This window comes from Salmo salar, chromosome 15, assembly GCF_965601325.2.
Source record: "Salmo salar chromosome 15, fSalSal1, whole genome shotgun sequence".
NCBI lineage: Eukaryota > Metazoa > Chordata > Actinopteri > Salmoniformes > Salmonidae > Salmo > Salmo salar.
The window spans coordinates 24,999,938-25,021,320 of NC_138305.1; the positions used below are offsets into that span (position 1 = coordinate 24,999,938).

Consider the following 21,383-nt stretch of genomic DNA (forward strand, 5'->3'; position numbering starts at 1 on the left):
GATGAACGTTCATTGGTCAATTATAATCAGATGCAAATAAACGATGAACGTTCATTGGTCCATTATAATCAGATGCAAATAAACGATGAACGTTCATTGGTCCATTATAATCAGATGCAAATAAACGATGAACGTTCATTGGTCCATTATAATCAGATGCAAATAAACGATGAACGTTCATTGGTCCATTATAATCAGATTGCCTTGTGATGGTATGCGGCGGGTCCAAAACTCCATCCCAAATTCCAGCCATTTTTTTTTCAAACAGCTCTTATACAAAAAGGACAATATCATAATTTTAGAGTGTCATTTCGACCTCATAGTGTGGAAATATTTAGAAAAAAAATAGGAAGATCACGTGTTTGACTGCACTTTAATGTATGTCATGTCTCTGCCTGGAGCAGCCTTCTACTTTTAATGATCAAATCAATTCAATCTGTCAATCAATTAATCAATCAATCAACCAGTTAGACACCAACCACCACACCTGTGTCTGCTTGTAGTGTGAGTATCTGGGGGTCTGTGTTGAGACCAGGGGTGCTTTAGACAGTAAGCGAATTCAGGTCTATTGTGGACTTCTGGCTGTGGGCGGGGGCCAAGGGGAGTGTCCGGCTGCGGGCGAGGGTCGAGGGAAGTGTGCTCTCAGGCATGTTCTTATGGTCCCTCCATGAAGGTAAGGTGTGAGCTGTGGCTAAATGGGAGCCTAGAACAGACATAAATACAACAGCTTGAGAGATAATCACTCTAAATACAACAGAATAGAAACAAAGTAGACAAAATTATAGAATAGAGTAGAATGGAGAAGAGAGAGTAAAATAGAATTCAATAGAATGAGTAGAATAGAGTAGAGTAGAATTGAGTAGAGTAGAACAGAGTAGAATAGAATACAATAGAATGAGTAGAGTAGAATTGAGTAGAATAGAGTAGAATAGAGTAGATTAGAATGAGTAGAGCAGAATAGAGTAGATTAGAATAGAGTAGAATAGACTAAAATATAGTAGAATAGAATAGAGTAGAATAGAGTATAGTAGAATAGAATAGAATAGAGTAGAACAGAATAGAGTAGAATATAGTAGAATAGAGTAGAATATAATAGAATAGAGAAGAATAGAGTAGAATAGAATAGAGTAGAATAGGGTAGAGTAGAATAGAGTAGATTATAGTAGAATAGAGTAGAGTAGAATATAGTAGAATAGAAGAGTAGAATATAGTAGAATAGAATATAGTACAGTAGAATATAATAGAATAGAGTAGAGTAGAATAGAATAGAGTAGAGTAGAATAGAGTAGAATAGAGTAGAGTAGAATAGAAAAGAGTAGAGTAGAATATAGTAGAATAGAATAGAGTAGAATATAATAGAATAGAGTAGAATAGAGTAGAGTAGAATAGAATAGAATAGAGTGAAATAGAAACTATCTGGTGTCATTATCGAAGGTTAGCGTTTTTCATCATGAATGTTGTTCTGGAGGCAGCTATGCAGAGTGGTCACTAGCTGGTACATCTGGTTTTTAACCTCACCCTTCCCTTATCCTAACCTTAACCCTAATCTTAAATCCTAATTTGTATACATTTTTACAATATAGTCAATGTTGACTTTGCAGCTGGCCTAGCTAAGGGGGAAATCCCTCAGTTCTGCCTTCAGGACAAGGATCATAACAATAAAGCCATAGACCTGTATCCTTATTAGCCATAGACCTGTATCCTTATTAGCCATAGACCTGTATCCTTATTAGCCATAGACCTGTATTCTTATTAGCCATAGACCTGTATCCTTAATAGCCATAGACCCGTATCCTTAAAAGTCATAGACCTGTATCCTTATTAGCCATAGACCTGTATCCTTAAAAGTCATAGACCTGTATCCTTATTAGCCATAGACCTGTATCCTTATTAGCCATAGACCTGTATCCTTATTAGCCATAGACCTGTATCCTTATTAGCCATATACCTGTATCCTTATTAGCCATAGACCTGTATCCTTATTAGCCATAGACCTGTATCCTTATTAGCCATATACCTGTATCCTTATTAGCCATAGACCTGTATCCTTATTAGCCATAGACCTGTATCCTTATTAGCCATATACCTGTATCCTTATTAGCCATAGACCTGTATCCTTATTAGCCATAGACCTGTATCCTTATTAGCCATATACCTGTATCCTTATTAGCCATAGACCTGTATCCAGTACCTTTATTGTTGTTGCTATTGGACTTCTTTGCAGCTTTAGTTTCCTCCTGAGCCTCGATCTGTAGGACAGGAAGACCGGATTACGGTGTGTGTGTGTGTGTGTGTGTGTGTGTGTGTGTGTGTGTGTGTGTGTGTGTGTGTGTGTGTGAGAGAGTGTGTGTGTGTGTTTGTCTACCCTACCTGTGCTCCGTCTATAGGATCCATCTGAATATCTGATTGTCTGGAAATGAGAACACATAAAAGGCATTTAAATGGTCCAGTCTGTTTACTGATCAGGTACACAGGATACACGTGGAGTACACAGGTCAACCAAATGCTGACTTGCAGATTCACTTCTCGAACAATGGAACAAACAATAGAAAAAGTAATTAAGTGAAGAGAAGACTAATACAGGTCTATTACTGCTAGATATTATATGAATAAGGTGACAATGACCAATGAAACAGGAGTCAAAATAAAGAACAAACATGTATGGGCATTTCACAACAACGTGATCATTAATTCACTTTTTCTCAGACACTTCAAGTGGTGCCTCTTTCGTCAAAATAATCTTGAAACCTCTTTAAAAAAAAAACTGTTATGCTGAGCTGTCTATCATTATCAAGACACATTCCAGTTGAACAGGGGTAGCATTCCATTCCTCTGGAGTGTTCAACGACGTGACCTAACCCATAATGCACTTGGCAAGGAGCCTAACACATCAATGTATAGTTTGCATCCTAAATGGTACCCTATTCCCCTATGGGGCCCTGGTCAAAAGTAGTGCACTACATAGGGAATAGGGTGCTATTTGAGTTTTCTGTTTCCTGATGCCTGTCAACATTCATATCAACACACCCTACCATCATTCCCTTGTACTTACCCATCGGTAGGAAGGAAATGGAATACAGAGAAGTCAATGGGTGAGGCCAAGTTATTAAACTCCTGTGCCCAGTTCCAAACCAGTCTATATCCTCAACCCCTGAACACTTCATAGATCAATATACAGTGCCGTCGGAAAGTATTCAGACCCCTTGACTTTTTCCACATTTTGTTACATTACAGCCTTATTCTAAAATGGATTCAATTGCTCCCCCCCCCCCCCCCATCAATTTACACACAATATCTCATAATGATGAAGCAAAAACAGGTTTTTAACTTATGCAAATATCACATTTACATAAGTATTCAGACCCTTTACTCAGTACTTTGTTGAAGCACCTTTGGCAGCGATTACAGCCTAGAGTCTTCTTGGGTATGACTCTACAAGCTTGGCACACCTGTATTTGGGAAGTTTGTCCCATTCTTCTCTGCACATCCTCTCAAGCTCGGTCAGGTTGGATGGGGAGTGTTGCTGCACAGCTATTTTCCTGGTCTCTCCAGAGATGTTCGATCGGGTTCAAGTCCAGGCTCTGGCTGGGCCACTCAATTACATATAGGACTTGTCCCGAAGCCACTCCTGCGTTGTCTTGGCTGTGTGCTTAGGGTCGTTGTCCTGTTGGAAGGTGAACCTTCGCCCCAGTCTGAGGTCCTGAGCGCTCTGGAGCAGGTTTTCATCAAGGATCTTTCTGTACTTTGCTCCGTTCATCTTTGACTTGATCCTGACTAGTCTCCCAGTCCCTGCCGCTGAAAAACATCCCCACTGTATGACGCTGCCACCACCATGCTTCACCGTAGGGATGGTGCCAGGTTTCCTCCAGACGTGACGCTTGGCATTCAGGCCAAAGAGTTCAATCTTGGTTTCATCAGACCAGAGAATCTTGTTCCTCATGGTCTGAGAGTCCTTTAGGTGCCTTTTGGCAAACTCCAAGTGGGCTGTCATGTGTCTTTTACTGAGGAGTGGCTTCCGTCTGGCCACTCCACCATAAAAGCCTGATTGGTGGAGTGCTGCAGAGATGGTTGTCCTTCTGGAAGGTTCTCCCATCTCCACAGAGGAACTCTGTCAGAGTGACCATCAGGTTCTTGGTCGCCTCCCTGACCAAGGCCCTTCTCCCCGATTCTTCAGTTTGGCCGGGTGGCCAGCTCTAGGAAGAGTCTTGTTGGTTCCAAACATCTTCCACTGTGTTCTTGGGGACCTTCACACAATCCTGTCTCGTAGCTGTACGGACAATTCCTTCGACCTCATGGCTTGGTTTTTGCTCTGACATGCACTGTCAACTGTGGGACCTTATATAGACTGGTGTGTGTGCCTTTCCAAATCATGTCCAATTAATTGAATTTACCACAGGTGGACTCCAATCAAGTTGTAGAAACATCTCAAGGATGATCAATGGAAACAGGATTCACCTGAGCTGTTTGGCCCTGTTTGGCCCTGTCTGGGGGTATCATCGGATGGGGCCACAGTGTCTTCTGATCCCTCCTGTCTCAGCCTCCAGTATTTATGCTGCAGTAGTTTATGTGTCGGGGGGCTAGGGTCAGTCTGTTACATCTGGAGTATTTCTCTTGTCTTATCCGGTGTCCTGTGTGAATTTAAATATGCTCTCTCTAATTCTCTCTTTCTCTCTTTCTGTCTTTCTCTCGGAGGACCTGAGCCCTAGGACCATGCCTCAGGACTACCTGGTATGATGACTCCTTGCTGTCCCCAGTCCACCTGGCCGTGCTGCTGCTCCAGTTTCAACTGTTCTGCCTGCGGCTATAGAACCCTGACCTGTTCACCGGACGTGCTTGTTGCACCCTCGACAACTACTATGATTATTATTATTTGACCATGCTGGTCATTTATGAACATTTTAACATCTTGACCATGTTCTGTTATAATATCCACCCTGCACAGCCAGAAGAGGACTGGCCACCCCTCATAGCCTGGTTCCTCTCTAGGTTTCTTCCTAGGTTTTTGGCCTTTCTAGGGAGTTTTTCCTAGGGAGTTTTTCCTAGCCACCGTGCTTCTTTCACATGCATTGCTTGCTGTTTGGGGTTTTAGGCTGGGTTTCTGTACAGCACTTTGAGATATCAGCTGATGTACGAAGGGCTATATAAATAAATTTGATTTGATTTGATTTGATTTGAGCTCAATTTCGAGTCTCATAGCAAAGGCTCTAAATACTTATATAAATTAGGTATTTCTGTTTTTAATTTTTTATACATTTTCGCTTTTTCATTATGGGGTATTGTGTGTAGATTGCTGAGGATTTGTATTTATTTAATCCATTTTACAATAAGGCTGTAACGTTAAAAAAAATGGTGGAAAATGTCACAGGGGACTGAATACTTTCTTTATGAGCAGCCTGTTGTTAACAATACATATTCCTCTGATAGGTTAGGTGGAATTTACTGCCCTTTTCACCAAATCTGTAAGAAGTGCCTAGGGGTTAAGGCTTGATTTGGAATCAGACATCTGTATTCTACAGTCCTTTTCTAACCAGACACAGCATGGGAGAGACCCACATGATATGGGATGAACAGGACACTCACCTGCGGCAGTTTATACATACAGTGAGGAGTGTGATGGTGAGGATGAGGAAGAGGATGAGAGAGATGAAGCAGACCTCAGGGGATGAAGAGGACGAGGCCAGTCTACCACATCTACTGGAGCCATTATGACCTTTACCCCCTTCTCTCTCTCTCTCTCTCTCCTCTCTCTCTCTCTCTCTCTCTCTCTCTCTCTCTCTCTCTCTCTCTCTCTCTCTCTCTCTCTCTCTCTCTCTCTCTCTCTCTCTCTCTCTCTCTCTCTCTCTCTCTCTCTCTCTCTCTCTCTCTCTCTCTCTCTCTCTCTCTCTCTCTCTCTCTCTCTCTCTCTCTCTCTCTCTCTCTCTCTCTCTCTCTCTCTCTCTCTCTCTCTGTGCTGTGGGATAAAGAGGGTACAGAGGAATGAATGAAAGGTAGAGGATATTCCAATAATTTAGACACAATTAAAGGTTCTGATGATAGATTATATGTTATTTTATACACCACAGGTTCTGATTATAGATTATGTAGTATCTTACACATCACAGGTGATTATGAGCATTAATGCTATAGTACATGAGTAGATAAAATCATTAACACACACACCGAAACAGTAGAATGCCAGCAGCATACACACCGAAACAGTAGAATGCCAGCAGCATACACACCGAAACAGTAGAATGCCAGCAGCATACACACCGAAACAGTAGAATGCCAGCAGCATACACACCGAAACAGTAAAATGCCAGCAGCATACACACCGAAACAGTAGAATGCCAGCAGCATACACACCGAAACAGTAGAATGCCAGCAGCATACACACCGAAACAGTAGAATGCCAGCAGCATACACACCGAAACAGTAAAATGCCAGCAGCATACACACCGAAAAAGTAGAATGCCAGCAGCATACACACCGAAACAGTAGAATGCCAGCAGCATACACACCGAAACAGTAGAATGCCAGCAGCATACACACCGAAACAGTAGAATGCCAGCAGCATACACACCGAAACAGTAGAATGCCAGCAGCATACACACCGAAACAGTAGAATGCCAGCAGCATACACACCGAAACAGTAGAATGCCAGCAGCATACACACCGAAACAGTAGAATGCCAGCAGCATACACACCGAAACAGTAGAATGCCAGCAGCATACACACCGAAACAGTAGAATGCCAGCAGCATACACACCGAAACAGTAGAATGCCAGCAGCATACACACCGAAACAGTAGAATGCCAGCAGCATACACACCGAAACAGTAGAATGCCAGCAGCATACACACCGAAACAGTAGAATGCCAGCAGCATACACACCGAAACAGTAGAATGCCAGCAGCATACACACCGAAACAGTAAAATGCCAGCAGCATACACACCGAAACAGTAAAATGCCAGCAGCATTGGTGACAGGTGTGTGTAATGAAGGCAGTCTGGCAACCTCGAGTGCCAGAGAGGGAGAGCGGGAGCAGGCGTGACAAATCCATCCACTTCTAGATTAGACTACCTCAATGCTCTACTCTCCAGCTACCTGGATAAAGCACTAAATAAACTTCAGTTAGTGCTAAATACAGCTGTTGGAATCTTGAATAAAACCCCAAAATTGGATCATATTATTCCAGTGAAAGCCTCTCTACACTGGCTTCCTGTTAAGGCAAGGGCTGATTTCAAGGTTTTACTGCTTACCTACAAAGTATTACATGGACTTGCTCCTACCTACACTACCGTTTAAAAGTTTGCTGTTGCTTATAAATGTCCTTGTTTTTGAAAGAAAAGGTATGTTAGCACAACTGAAAACTGTTGTTCTGATTAAGGAAGCAATAAAACTGGCCTTCTTTAGACCAGTTGAGTATCTGGAGCATCAGCATTTTGGGGTTCGATTACAGGCTCAAAATGGTCAGAAACAAAGTTCTTTCTTCTGAAACTCATCAGTCTATTCTTGTTCTGAGAAATGATGGCTATTCCATTCAAGAAATTGCCAAGAAACTGAAGATCTCGTACAACGCTGTGTACTACTCCCTTCACAGAACAGCGCAAACTGTCTATAACCAGAATAGAAAGAGGAGTGGGAGGCCTTGGTGCACAACTGAGCAAGAGGACAAGTACATTAGTGTTAATTGTGGTTTTTAATCCTCAATAATTTTTTTATGTTTGTATTGCTATGGCTGAGGCAACTATATGGGCCGGTTTCCTGGACACAGATTAAGCCTAGCCCAGGTCTACAAAGCTATTTCAATGAAGATTCTCCATTTACCATGCTAGGCTTAAATCTGTGTCCAGGAAACTGGCCCATAGAGTAGCCTTAGCCATGATAATTCATTAATCTACCCACCCACCTGCAGGGCGTAGAGGGGTAGTACAGGGTTCTGTCCCAGGGTACGGTGGCCAGGCGGTGGGCTACAGGGCTGATCTCCAGTAGGCAGGCCGGAACGGTGGGGATCAACTGACAGATCTTCCTCAGTAGCAGGTACGGCCGGCGGTAGCGTGACTTGGCAAAGCAGCAGCTGGTGCAGGACAGTCAGCCAAGTAGGGCAGCGCCAGGGAGGAACCAGAACAATAGAGTTAGAGGAAGAGTTACAATAGTTTGTCACTCCACAATATTAGGAATAGTTTGTCACTCCACAATATTAGGAATAGTTTTGTCACTCCACAATATTAGGAATAGTTTCTGTCACTCCACAATATTAGGAATAGTTTTGTCACTCCACAATATTAGGAATAGTTTCTGTCACTCCACAATATTAGGAATAGTTTCTGTCACTCCACAATATTAGGAATAGTTTTGTCACTCCACAATATTAGGAATAGTTTCTGTCACTCCACAATATTAAGTATAGGGTTGTCCCCATTTAGCAATCTCCCCACTTATGGTTAATGGTTAATGGTTAATGGAGAAGGGAAGCTGATTCTAGATCTGTACCTAACAGGACTGGGTGAAGCTGATTCTAGATCTGTACCTAACAGGACTGGGGGAAGCTGATTCTAGATCTGTACCTAACAGGACTGGGGGAAGCTGATTCTAGATCTGTACCTAACAGGACTGGGGGAAGCTGATCCTAGATCTGTACCTAACAGGACTGGGGGAAGCTGATCCTAGATCTGTACCTAACAGGACTGGGGGAAGCTGATCCTAGATCTGTACCTAACAGGACTGGGGGAAGCTGATCCTAGATCTGTACCTAACAGGACTGGGGGAAGCTGATCCTAGATCTGTACCTAACAGGACTGGGGGAAGCTGATCCTAGATCTGTACCTAACAGGACTGGGGGAAGCTGATCCTAGATCTGTACCTAACAGGACTGGGGGAAGCTGATCCTAGATCTGTACCTAACAGGACTGGGGGAAGCTGATCCTAGATCTGTACCTAACAGGACTGGGGGAAGCTGATCCTAGATCTGTACCTAACAGGACTGGGGGAAGCTGATCCTAGATCTGTACCTAACAGGACTGGGGGAAGCTGATCATAGATCTGTACCTAACAGGACTGGGGGAAGCTGATCATAGATCTGTACCTAACAGGACTGGGGGAAGCTGATTCTAGATCTGTACCTAACAGGACTGGGGGAAGCTGATTCTAGATCTGTACCTAACAGGACTGAGGGAAGCTGATTCTAGATCTGTACCTATGGGAAACTTCATCCCGGATCACAATATTATATTACAACAATTGGCAATACATATTATATATTTAAAGGCAACATTGTGGACCACTCAGTAAACGTTTTGAGAGACTATAATCAATCTTAATACAGTATGTCATCAAAATGTAATATCATTAAGCAATAAGGCCCGAGGGGGTGTTGTATATGGTCAATATAACACGGCTAATGTCTGTTCTTAGACACGATGCAATGCGGAGTGCCTGGATACAGTCCTTAGCTATGGTATATTGGCCATATACCATAAACCTGCCTTATTACCATTATAAACTGGTTACCAACGTAACTGGAGCAGTAAAAATACATGTTTTGTCATACGGTCTGATATACCACGGCTTTCAACCAATCAGCAATCAGGGCTTGAACCACACAGTTTATAATACATTATATAATCAATCAATCAAATGTATTTATAAAGCCCTTCTTACATCAGCTGATGTCACAAGGTGCTGTACAGAAACCCAGCCTTAAACCCCAAACAGCAAGCAATGCAGGTGTAGAAGCATTTAAGACAGTACTTACTAGTGTTAATCAGGGCCCGGTTTCTCAAAACCATCACACGGCTAAGTTCATCGTTAGAACCTTCGGATGCCTTAAGATGCGTTTGGGAAACCGGGCCCAGATATCTAGTTTCCTCCTCTTCTTCTTCCTCCTTTTTCCATGTAACAGTCATCTCCCCCTCCTCCTCTTTCACTCCATAAACTGCATCCTCCTCTTCTTTTACAGTAACGTCCTCCTCTTCTTTTACAGTAACGTCCTCCTCTTCTTTTACAGTAACATCCTCCTCTTCTTTCACAGTAACATCCTCTTCTTCTTTTACAGTAACGTCCTCCTCTTCTTTTACAGTAACGGCCTCCTCTTCTTTTACAGTAACGGCCTCCTCTTCTTTTACAGTAACGTCCTCCTCTTCTTTCACAGTAACGTCCTCCTATTCTTTTACAGTAACGGCCTCCTCTTCTTTTACAGTAACGTCCTCCTCTTCTTTTACAGTAACGTCCTCCTCTTCTTTTACAGTAACGTCCTCCTCTTCTTTTACAGTAACATCCTCCTCTTCTTTCACAGTAACGTCCTCCTCTTCTATCACAGTAACGTCCTCCTCTTCTTTTACAGTAACGTCCTCCTCTTCTTTTACAGTAACGTCCTCCTCTTCTTTTACAGTAACATCCTCCTCTTCTTTTACAGTAACATCCTCTTCTTCTTTTACAGTAACGTCCTCCTCTTCTTTTACAGTAACATCCTCCTCTTCTTTTACAGTAACATCCTCTTCTTCTTTTACAGTAACATCCTCCTCTTCTTTTACAGTAACATCCTCTTCTTCTTTTACAGTAACATCCTCTTCTTCTTTTACAGTAACGTCCTCCTCTTCTTTTACAGTAACGTCCTCCTCTTCTTTTACAGTAACGTCCTCCTCTTCTTTTACAGTAACGGCCTCCTCTTCTTTTACAGTAACGTCCTCCTCTTCTTTTACAGTAACGGCCTCCTCTTCTTTTACAGTAACGTCCTCCTCTTCTTTCACAGTAACGTCCTCCTATTCTTTTACAGTAACGTCCTCCTCTTCTTTTACAGTAACGTCCTCTTCTTCTTTTACAGTAACATCCTCCTCCTCTTTCACTCCATAAACTGCATCCTCCTCTTCTTTTACAGTAACATCCTCTTCTTCTTTTACAGTAACATCCTCCTCTTCTTTTACAGTAACATCCACTTCTTCTTTTACAGTAACATCCACTTCTTCTTTTACAGTAACATCCTCTTCTTATTTTACAGTAACATCCTCCTCTTCTTTTACAGTAACATCCTCTTCTTCTTTTACAGTAACATCCTCCTCTTCTTTTACAGTAACATCCTCCTCTTCTTTTACAGTAACATCCTCTTTCACTCTGAATGCGTCTTTCACAGCCTCACCCTCTACTTCTTGTTTTACTGTGATATCCTCCTCTTCCTCCGTCAAGCAGACCTCCTCTTGTTTAGCAGGAGAATAGCTTAGTGTCCGCATGGTCGGGGATGTTAGCTAGACTAATGCTAACTTAACCATCCCGCTAGCTAACTAATAACAACAACACCGTAAATATGAAATTAAATCGGATAAGTAACTAGATGACAGAAGTGTGTTTAAAACACATTGGCTAATATACACGAAAGCGCCTAAAGAGCTTTATTGGTTCAGCTATTTTGGCTAGCAAGCTACCGAGGTGGCTGACTAACTGTTGCTGCTGTTGAAAGATAATCTATACACACGTATGTAAAAACCAAACACAAAGTACCTACGGCGTCTGAAATGGCATCATATTCATCCTTGTCAAAAGCAGTGCGATATATAGGGAATAGGGTGCCTTTTAGGACTCAGACAGGGTCATTAATGTACGATGGAGTCGAGTGTGGAGAAACGTGATGAAGTGTGTTCCCATAGTACCTTTGGGGCTCTCCTTCCAGGCAGGCTCAGAGCAGTAGAAATAGCAAACCAGGTGAACCACAGAAAACAGGGGCAGTGGGGCTCGGGCAGGGGAGGGAAGAGGGGGAGAAGAGGGGAGCATGTCGGAGAGGTGAGGCAGCCGGATGAAGGGAGAGAGGGGATGAAGGGAGAGAGGGGATGGAGGGAGAGAGGGGATGGAGGGAGAGAGGGGATGGAGGGAGAGAGGGGATAGAGGTAGAGGGGATGGAGGGAGAGATGGGATGGAGGGAGAGAGGGGATGGAGGGAGAGAGGGGATGGAGGTAGAGAGGGGATGAAGGGAGAGAGGGGATAGAGGGAGAGAGGATGGAGGATGGAGGTAGAGAGGGGATGGAGGTAGAAAGGGGATGGAGGTAGAGAGGGGATGGAGGTAGAGGGGATGGAGGTAGAGGGGATGGAGGGAGAGAGGGGATGGAGGGAGAGAGGGGATGGAGGGAGAGAGGGGATGGTGGGAGAGAGGGGATGGTGGGAGAGAGGGGATGGAGGGAGGGAGGGAATGGAGGTAGAGAGTGGGGATGGAGGGAGAGGGGGGATGGAGGGAGAGGGGATGGAGGGAGAGAGGGGATGGAGGGAGAGAGGATGGAGGATGGAGGTAGAGGGGGATGGAGGATGGAGGTAGAGGGGGATGGAGGTAGAGGGGATGGAGGGAGAGAGGGGATGGAGGGAGAGAGGGGATGGAGGGAGAGAGGATGGAGGAGGGAGGGAGAGGGGGGATGGAGGTAGGGAGGGGATGGAGGGAGAGAGGATGGAGGTAGAGAGGGGATGGAGGGAGAGATGGGATGGAGGTAGAGAGGGGATGGAGGTAGAGAGGGGATGGAGGTAGAGAGGGGATGGAGGGAGAGAGGGGATGGAGGGGATGGAGGGAGAGAGGATGGAGGAGGGAGGGAGAGGGGGAATGGAGGTAGAGAGGATGGAGGTAGAGAGGGGATGGAGGGAGAGATGGGATGGAGGGAGAGAGGGGATGGAGGTAGAGAGGGGATGGAGGGAGAGAGGATGGAGGATGGAGGGAGAGGGGGAATGGAGGGAGAGAGGGGATGGAGGGAGAGAGGGGATGGAGGGAGAAAGGATGGAGGATGGAGGGAGAGGGGGAATGGAGGGAGAGAGAGGATGGAGGGAGAGAGGGGATGGAGGGAGAAAGGATGGAGGATGGAGGGAGAGGGGGGATGGATGTGGAGAGGGGGGATGGAGGGAGAGGGGGGATGGAGGGAGAGATGGGATGGAGGGAGAGAGGGGGTGGAGGTAGAGAGGGGATGGAGGGAGAGAGGGGATGGAGGGAGAGAGGGGATGGAGGTAGAGAGGGGATGGTGGGAGAGAGGGGATGGAGGGAGAGGGGAGGAGGTGAGAGGGGATGGAGGGAGAGGGGGAATGGAGGGAGAGAGGGGATGGAGGGAGAGAGGGGATGGAGGGAGAAAGGATGGAGGATGGAGGGAGAGGGGGGATGGAGAGGGGGGATGGAGGGAGAGGGGGGATGGAGGGAGAGATGGGATGGAGGGAGAGAGGGGATGGAGGTAGAGAGGGGATGGAGGGAGAGAGGGGATGGAGGGAGAGGGGGGATGGAGGTAGAGAGGGGATGGTGGGAGAGAGGGTATGGAGGGGGGAGGGGATGGAGGTAGAGAGTGGGGATGGAGGGAGAGTGGGGATGGAGGGAGAGGGGATGGAGGTAGAGAGGGGATGGAGGGAGAGAGGGGATGGAGGGAGAGAGGGGATGGTGGGAGAGAGGGGATGGTGGGAGAGAGGGGAGGGAGGGGATGGAGGTAGAGAGTGGGGATGGAGGGAGAGTGGGGATGGAGGGAGAGAGGGGATGGAGGATGGAGGTAGAGGGGGATGGAGGTAGAGGGGGATGGAGGTAGAGAGGATGGAGGGAGAGATAGGATGGAGGGAGAGAGGGGATGGAGGGAGAGAGGATGGAGGAGGGAGGGAGAGGGGGGATGGAGGTAGAGAGGGGATGGAGGGAGAGAGGATGGAGGTAGAGAGGGGATGGAGGGAGAGATGGGATGGAGGTAGAGAGGGGATGGAGGTAGAGAGGGGATGGAGTGAGAGAGGGGATGGAGGGAGAGAGAGGATGGAGGAGGGAGGGAGAGGGGGGATGGAGGTAGAGAGGGGATGGAGGGAGAGAGGGGATGGAGGGAGAGAGGGGATGGAGGGAGAGAGGATGGAGGATGGAGGGAGAGGGGGAATGGAGGGAGAGGGGGGGAGAGAGGGGATGGAGGGAGAAAGGATGGAGGATGGAGGGAGAGGGGGGATGGAGGTAAAGAGGGGATGGAGGTGGAGAGGGGGGATGGAGGGAGAGATGGGATGGAGGGAGAGAGGGGATGAAGGTAGAGAGGGGATGGAGGGAGAGAGGGGATGGAGGGAGAGAGGGGATGGAGGGAGAGAGGATGGAGTTAGAGAGGGGATGAGGTAGAGAGGATGGAGAGAGAGAGGGGATGGAAGGAGAGAGGGGATGGAGGGAGAGAGGGGATGGAGGGAGAGGGGGGATGGAGGGAGAGGGGGGATGGAGGGAGAGAGGATGGAGTTAGAGAGGGGATGAGGTAGAGAGGATGGAGGGAGAGGGGGGATGAGGGAGAGAGGGGATGGAGGGAGAGAGAGGATGGGGTAGAGAGGATGGAGGGAGAGGGGGGATGGAGGGAGAGATGGGATGGAGGGAGAGAGGGGATAGAGGAAGTGGGGGGATGGGTGTAAATAGGTAAAGAGGAGGAGCAGGGTGGAGGGTTGATTTGTGAAACCTGACTATGCTGTGGAAGAAGAGTTGATTTGGGAAACCTGACTATGCTGTGAAAGAAAAGTTAATTTGTGAAACCTGACTCTGCTGTGAAAGAAAAGTTAATTTGTGAAACCTGACTATGCTGTGGAAGAAGAGCACAACAAATATGTCAGTAATAGGAAACAAACTGGTCATTTTAATCTGTATCATTCCAACAGTAGCAATTCACTAACTGGTCATTTTAATCTGTATCATAACAACAGTAGCAATTCAAAGACTCAATCATGGACACTCTTACTGACAGTTGTGGCTGCTTTGAGTGATGTATTGTTGTCTCTACCTTCTTGCCCTTTGTGCTGTTGTTTGTGCCCAATAATGTTTGTACCATGTTTTGTGCTGCTACCATGTTGTGCTGCTGTCATGTTGTGTTGCTGCCATGCTATGTTGTTGTCTTAGGTCTCTCTTTATGTAGTGATGTGTTGTCTCTCTTGTCATGATGTGTGTTTTGTCCTAAATTATTATTTTATTTTTTACATCTTTATTCCCAGCCCCCGTCCCCGCAGGAGGCCTTTAGCCTTTTTGTAGGCCGTCATTGTAAATAAGAATTTGATCTTAACTGACTTGCCTATTTAAATAAAATGTTAAACAAAAATAAACAAAATTTAAAAAAAAAGTTGCAACTAGGCCAAATCAGCAACTGAAGTAGGCTGACAGACACACATTTCTCACATAGCTGGCCTACTGTGAACTGGTTTTCACCCGCCTGTCTGTTTGCTAGTATCACCTTACACTGGAGAGCAGTTAGGCTAGCTAGCATGCAGTCATACAGTACCTGTAAACTCTGACCTTTAGCTTGCTTCCTGGCCCTGTAGCCCAGTGTCCCTGCCTTGACTGACACCACCTACACACTAAGGCTTGACAACAGCCACCCCGTCTATGGCATCAGCCGTGATACTAATAAGCATCCGTGTAGACCAAAAGACAAAACATATACACCCAGAGAATTACAAACCAAGACGGTGACTGATACAGTGCCACACCTGGAGAGGGACACTTCTAAAACTCTAGACAGTGCCTCATCTTTTTCACCTCGAGTATGATTGTGAAGGATACTAGTCGTGACATTTCCCTTATATTGAATTTCACAAGCTGGGGTATTTATGGGTGAAAGGCTTCTACAATTTTGCCTGGGTGGCCAGTCTGTTTGAGTTATCATTTCCCCTCCTTGCCACTCCTCGTCATGCGTTCTACAATAGCCTGGTCTCAGATCTGTCTAACAGCACAAACATACTATATCTGGGACCAGGTTATTTCTACAAAGTAAAAGACTAAAACAGAAATGAGTCGACAGCATTCCATAAATCCAAACTAGAAACACAAGAGAGATGAGGCAAGAGCATTCTTCACTGATGGCATGGAATGTTTGTCGACCTAGTAATCAAATCCCATTTTATTGGTCACATACACATGGTTAGCAGATGTTATTGTGGGTGTAGCAAAACGCTTGTGTTCCCAGTTCCCGAAAGTGCAGCAATATCTTCTCTAGGGCCAGTGGACAAAATCGTCCCACCTACGTAACAGCCAGTGGAATCCTGTGGCGCGTTATTCAAATACCTTAGAAATGCTATTGCTTCAATTTCTCAAACATATGACTATTTTACACCATTTTAAAGACAAGACTCTCGTTAATCTAACCACACTGTCCGATTTCAAAAAGGCTTTACAACGAAAGCAAAACATTAGATTATGTCAGCAGAGTACCCAGCCAGAAATAATCAGACACCCATTTTTCAAGCTAGCATATAATGTCACATAAACCCAAACTACAGCTAAATGCAGCACTAACCTTTGATGATCTTCATCAGATGACAACCCTAGGACATTATGTTATACAATACATGCATGTTTTGTTCAATCAAGTTCATATTTATATCAAAAACCAGCTTTTTACATTAGCATGTGACTAGCATGTGACTAGCATTCCGACCGAACACTGCCGGTGAATTTACTAAATTACTCACGATAAACGTTCACAAAAAACATAACAATTATTTTAAGAATTATAGATACAGAACTCCTCTATGCACTCGATATGTCCGATTTTAAAATAGCTTTTCGGTGAAAGCACATTTTGCAATATTCTAAGTAGATAGCCCGGCATCACAGGGCTAGCTATTTAGACACCCAGCAAGTTTAGCACTCACGAAAGTCAGATTTACTATAAGAAAAATGTTATTACCTTTGCTGTTCTTCGTCAGAATGCACTCCCAGGACTTCTACTTCAATAACAAATGTTGGTTTGGTCCCAAATAATCCATTGTTATATCCAAATAGCGGCGTTTTGTTTGTGCGTTCAAGACACTATCCGAAAGGGTAAATAAGGGTGACGAGCATGGCGCATTTCTTGACAAAAACATTCTAAATATTCCATTACCGTACTTCGAAGCATGTCAACCGCTGTTTAAAATCAATTTTTATGCCATTTTTCTCGTAAAAAAGCGATAATATTCCGACCGGGAAATCATTTTTTATTACAAAGAGAGTGAAAGTAAAAGCATGCTATCCCCTCATGCACGAGCCTCAGTCTAATGGCCCTCTGATAGAGCACTTGCCAAACGCGCTAATGTGTTTCAGCCTGGGGATGGAATTACATCGTTCAGCTTTTTCCCGCCTTCTGAGAGCCCATGGGAGCCGTAGGAAGTGTCACGTCATGCCAGAGATCCCCTGTATTTGTTAGAGATGATCAAGGAGGGCAAGAAATGGTCAGAGAGGGTACTTCCTGTACAGAATCTTCTCAGGTTTTGGCCTGCCAAATGAGTTCTGTTTTACTCACAGACACCATTCAAACAGTTTTAGAAACTTTAGGGTGTTTTCTATCCAAAGTCAATAATCATATGCATATTCTAGTTTCTGGGCAGTAGTAATAACCAGATTAAATCGGGTACGTTTTTTATCCGGCCGTGTAAATACTGCCCCCTAGCCCTAACAGGATATCTAACATGTAATCTAACAATTCCACAACAACTACCTAATACACACAAATCTAAGTAAAGGTGTCAAGGCTGTGCGCTGCTGGTGGAGAAGTCAGGTGCAGGAGAGCAGGGAGTATTGAACAAGCGCACACTTTATTACAGCAGTAGAGAAAATAACAGAAGAACGCAGCTTCTTGAAAACCTCCAGCCCACAAGGCAAAAGTGTAAGGCGCGATAAATGTTCAATACAAGACACTGTAATACAAAATTAACAAACCGTGTGCAAAAAACACGGAAACATGAAAACCCAGTCGGGCGCGTAACGATAACCACGTAACACGAAACAATTACACACAAAGACATGGAGGGGAACAGAGGACTAAATACATGCAGTGTAATTATGGAATGAAAACCAGGTGTGTAATGGAACAAGACAAAACAAACGGACATATGAGAAATGGAGCGGCGATGGCTAGAAAGCCGGTGACGTCGATCGCCGAACGCCGCCCGAACAAGGAGAGGAGCGGTCTTCGGCAGAAGGGATGGAATAAGAATATGTACTTATAAATATATGGATGAGCAATGACAAATTGGCATAGGCTAAGATACAATAGATAGTATAGAATACAGTATATACATATGAGATGGGTAATGTAAAATATGTAAACATTATATAAAGTGGTATTATTAAAGTGACTAGTGTTCCAATGATTTCAAGTCTGTATGTTGGCAGCAGCCTCTCTATGTTACTGATGGCTGTTTAACAGTCTGATGGCCTTGGGATAGAAGCTGTTTTTCAGTCTCTCGGTCCCAGTTTTGATGCACCTGTACTGACCTCGCCTTCTGGATGATAGCAGGGTGAACAGGCAGTGGCTCGGGTGGTTGTTGTCCTTGATGATCTTTTTGGCCTTTCTGTGACATCGGGTGCTGTAGGTGTCCTGGAGGGCAGGTAGTTTGCCGAGTACCGAGTAACTGCACATCAAAACAATCATGAAGCATCCATTCCCGATTGGTCAGACCAGCGTTGAATAGTCCTTTGCACGGGTACTTCCTATTTGAGTTTCTGCCTATATATGAAGGGAGGAGCAAAATGGAGTCGTGGTCAGATTTGCCGAAAAGGAGGGCGGGGGGGGCCTTGTATGCATTGCGAAAGTAAGTGCCCTATTATAAGCTTTAAACAAACCTCTGTCAAACCAAGCCCTGGGTTAGAGAGAAAGGGACTGCACAGGTTCTACACATAAGAAGGAATGAGAGAGTTAAAAAATATACACATATATATATATATATATATATATATATATATATATATATATATATTATTTTTTTTTAAACAGGCTAGACAAGCTATTATGCTCCTTTCATCTTCAAATGAATGTCTGAAAATATAGACATTTCACCTGTCTGTCTGCTCCTGAACAGTCACAGAACAGTCACAGTTATAAAATACCAAACAACACTTGTTGCTATGAACAGTCACAGTTATAAAATACCAAACAACACTTGTTGCTATGAACAGTCACAGGTATCAAATACCAAACAACACCTGTTTCTATGAACAGTCACAGGTATCAAATACCAAACAACACCTGTTTCTATGAACAGTCACAGGTATCAAATACCAAACAACACCTGTTTCTATGAACAGTCACAGGTATCAAATACCAAACAACACCTGTTGCTATGAACAGTCACAGGTATCAAATACCAAACAACACCTGTTGCTATGAACAGTCACAGGTATCAAATACCAAACAACACCTGTTGCTATGAACAGTCACAGTTATCACTAAAGGGTTAGACTGCAGCTTCCTCCACATCGTTGTTCTTCCTCCACATCGTTGTTCTTCCTCCACATCGTTGTTCTTCCTCCACATCGTTGTTCTTCCTCCACATCGTTGTTCTTCCTCCACATCGTTGTTCTTCCTCTACATCGTTGTTCTTCCTCTACTTCATGATGCTGGTGGTTTAATGTTCTCAGTCAGACAGCCAGCGGTAGCAGAAGCAAGAGGCAAGCCAGGTGAAAATTTAGCAACCTACAAGTGATAGTATAATAATAATAATTCATTTAATTTGTAAATCGCTTTTTTCACACCCAAAGGCGCTGAATATTTTTTTTTGTTTTAATCAAAGCAATCCAAAACACAGAACATTGTAAGCAGACAACAATCAAAATGCTATTTATGTGTGTTGTCACTGAATGAACATACGGTAGGTCCTACAAAGCTTTAGCATAGCAGGCCACTGCAATGAAGTGATATGGGAGACTGGGCGACATGCCTAAATAAATGTAAGCTAAACAGAGAACGGACAAAATTCAAGCACTGACCTACATTTTAGCAGGCGGCGGCGCTGTATGAGGCGCTATAATAACACACGTCTAATGGCTAAGTACATGGGGGGGGTACACATCACCATAAAATAAAGCCTAGGCTGTTTTTAGTCACATATTATAATCACAATAAGATGCATCATGCTCAAAGGGGGCAAAGGGGCACGTGCCCCCCTCAGATTTGTCCTGTTTCTCTGTAATACTACTAGTCACTATTACCCAGAAGCCATTGCAGGCTATCAATCAAATTAGACAAGCTAGACTGTCTGAATATCTTTGCTGGCATATCTGCTGGAAAAGGTTGATAGACTTTTAGAAAAGCAAGCAATAACTAAATGTAATGAATAAGACTCACATTTCTTTCAATCTTTTACCCAGATTTTAGCAGAGATGCAGAGAAGCATATTTAGTCAGGAGGATAAAGAAAGCTTAAGAGGCATACTGAGATATGAAGAACATAGAATTAAGCCTAATGATTGTGGCTCTAGATTGCAGGAAAAAGCTGTTTCAGGTGTTTGAAAAATGCTAAATTCTTCCCTCCAGACCAACCCTCAGCCATCTTCACATACTTTGTGTCCCTTCAGGTTGTTGGGGTGTTTAAATCGCTCTGGATAAGAGCGTCTGCTAAATGACGTAAATGTAAATGTAAATGTTTGATGCCCCTAAATAACTAAACAACCTTTTTTTTTCCATGCACAGGAGAAACATGGCTTATATTAATTCAATCATAGGAATGTGTTCTTAACTGACTTAAATAAAGGTTAAATAAAAAATGCTAAATAAACAAATAAAAATAGGTAGCTTCACATGAAATGTTGATTAATGATTTCTAATAACGTTGTAATATTTTTTTAATCTGAAGGTCATTTTGGCATTTTTACATGTGAAGATTGCAGAGCCTCATTATACGTTTAAGAACAGACATATCTATGAATTAATCTACAATAAATACATAACTTGTAAATAATGCAACGGTCACAATTTGTTGTAGCTAAATAGCGCCATCTACTGCACTAACTGAGGAAGGGCGTCCTCAGAGCCAGCTGCCTACTGCGCATGTTTTAGTTCTTCTCAGCCCACTCCTTCACAGCCTGGTCTCATATCTCTTTGGGATCTTGCCAACTCCTAGTCATTCATTTGTGATGTTTGACATTAAAATCCGTGACAAGGATTTGGCGATTATGTCAGTAACATTGTCAAGGTGTTGCACTTTTTTGTTTCTCATTTGTTCTTGTGAGAACTAGTGGAAAGACAAGAGAGAAAGAATTGTCAGTGCAACGTCGTTCGACACGTTGTAGGCCGTCAATTGTAAATATGAATGTGTTCTTAACTGACTTGCCTAGTTAAATAAAGGTTCGACACGTTGTAGGCCGTCAATTGTAAATATGAATGTGTTCTTAACTGACTTGCCTAGTTAAATAAAGGTTCAGTAAATAAAAAGAAAGAAAGAAAGAGAAAGAGAGAGGCGAGCATAGTAGCACATACAGACTGGCACTCAGGCGACCTTTTGCAGCCCTCATGTCTGAACATTTCCCGCGAGTTGCTAACGGGGCGTGTCCAAATTCAGGAAATATGGTATCTGATTGGCCTGATACAGATTCCGCGCCAAATATGCAAAGTAGAGTTTGTCACATGGACCAATCAAGATTCAGAACGGAGTTTACGGCATACTTAGTGGCGCGAAAAAATATATCGCATTTCTGTAAAGACCTTTGGA

The 21,383-nt window shown here is 44.1% G+C and overlaps 1 protein-coding gene across 1 annotated transcript; it reads right to left on the reverse strand.

Moving 5' to 3' along the window:
• Positions 1-356: 356 nt before the first annotated feature.
• Positions 357-18,505, reverse strand: LOC145860865 (uncharacterized). The gene is made up of 5 exons (XM_082961623.1): positions 18,173-18,505; positions 7,892-8,059; positions 2,371-2,410; positions 2,192-2,249; positions 357-703 (listed from the first exon to the last, which is right to left on the reverse strand). Exons 1-5 carry the CDS (start codon positions 18,334-18,336, stop codon positions 543-545), a joined length of 591 nt encoding a protein of 196 aa, XP_082817749.1. The 5' UTR covers positions 18,337-18,505; the 3' UTR covers positions 357-542.
• Between the last annotated feature and the right edge of the window lie 2,878 nt (positions 18,506-21,383).

Bases quoted from the DNA above. Each gene is read 5' to 3' on its own strand.
- LOC145860865 (XM_082961623.1), bottom strand. From the start codon at position 18,336: ATGCTTCATGATTGTTTTGATGTGCAGTTACTCGGTACTCGGCAAACT. The intron at 2,250-2,370 runs GTAGGGTAGACA...CCTGTCCTACAG, and splicing joins ATCCTATAGACGGAGCACAG to ATCGAGGCTCAGGAGGAAAC. The intron at 704-2,191 runs GTACTGGATACA...TGTCTGTTCTAG, and splicing joins CAATAGCAACAACAATAAAG to GCTCCCATTTAGCCACAGCT.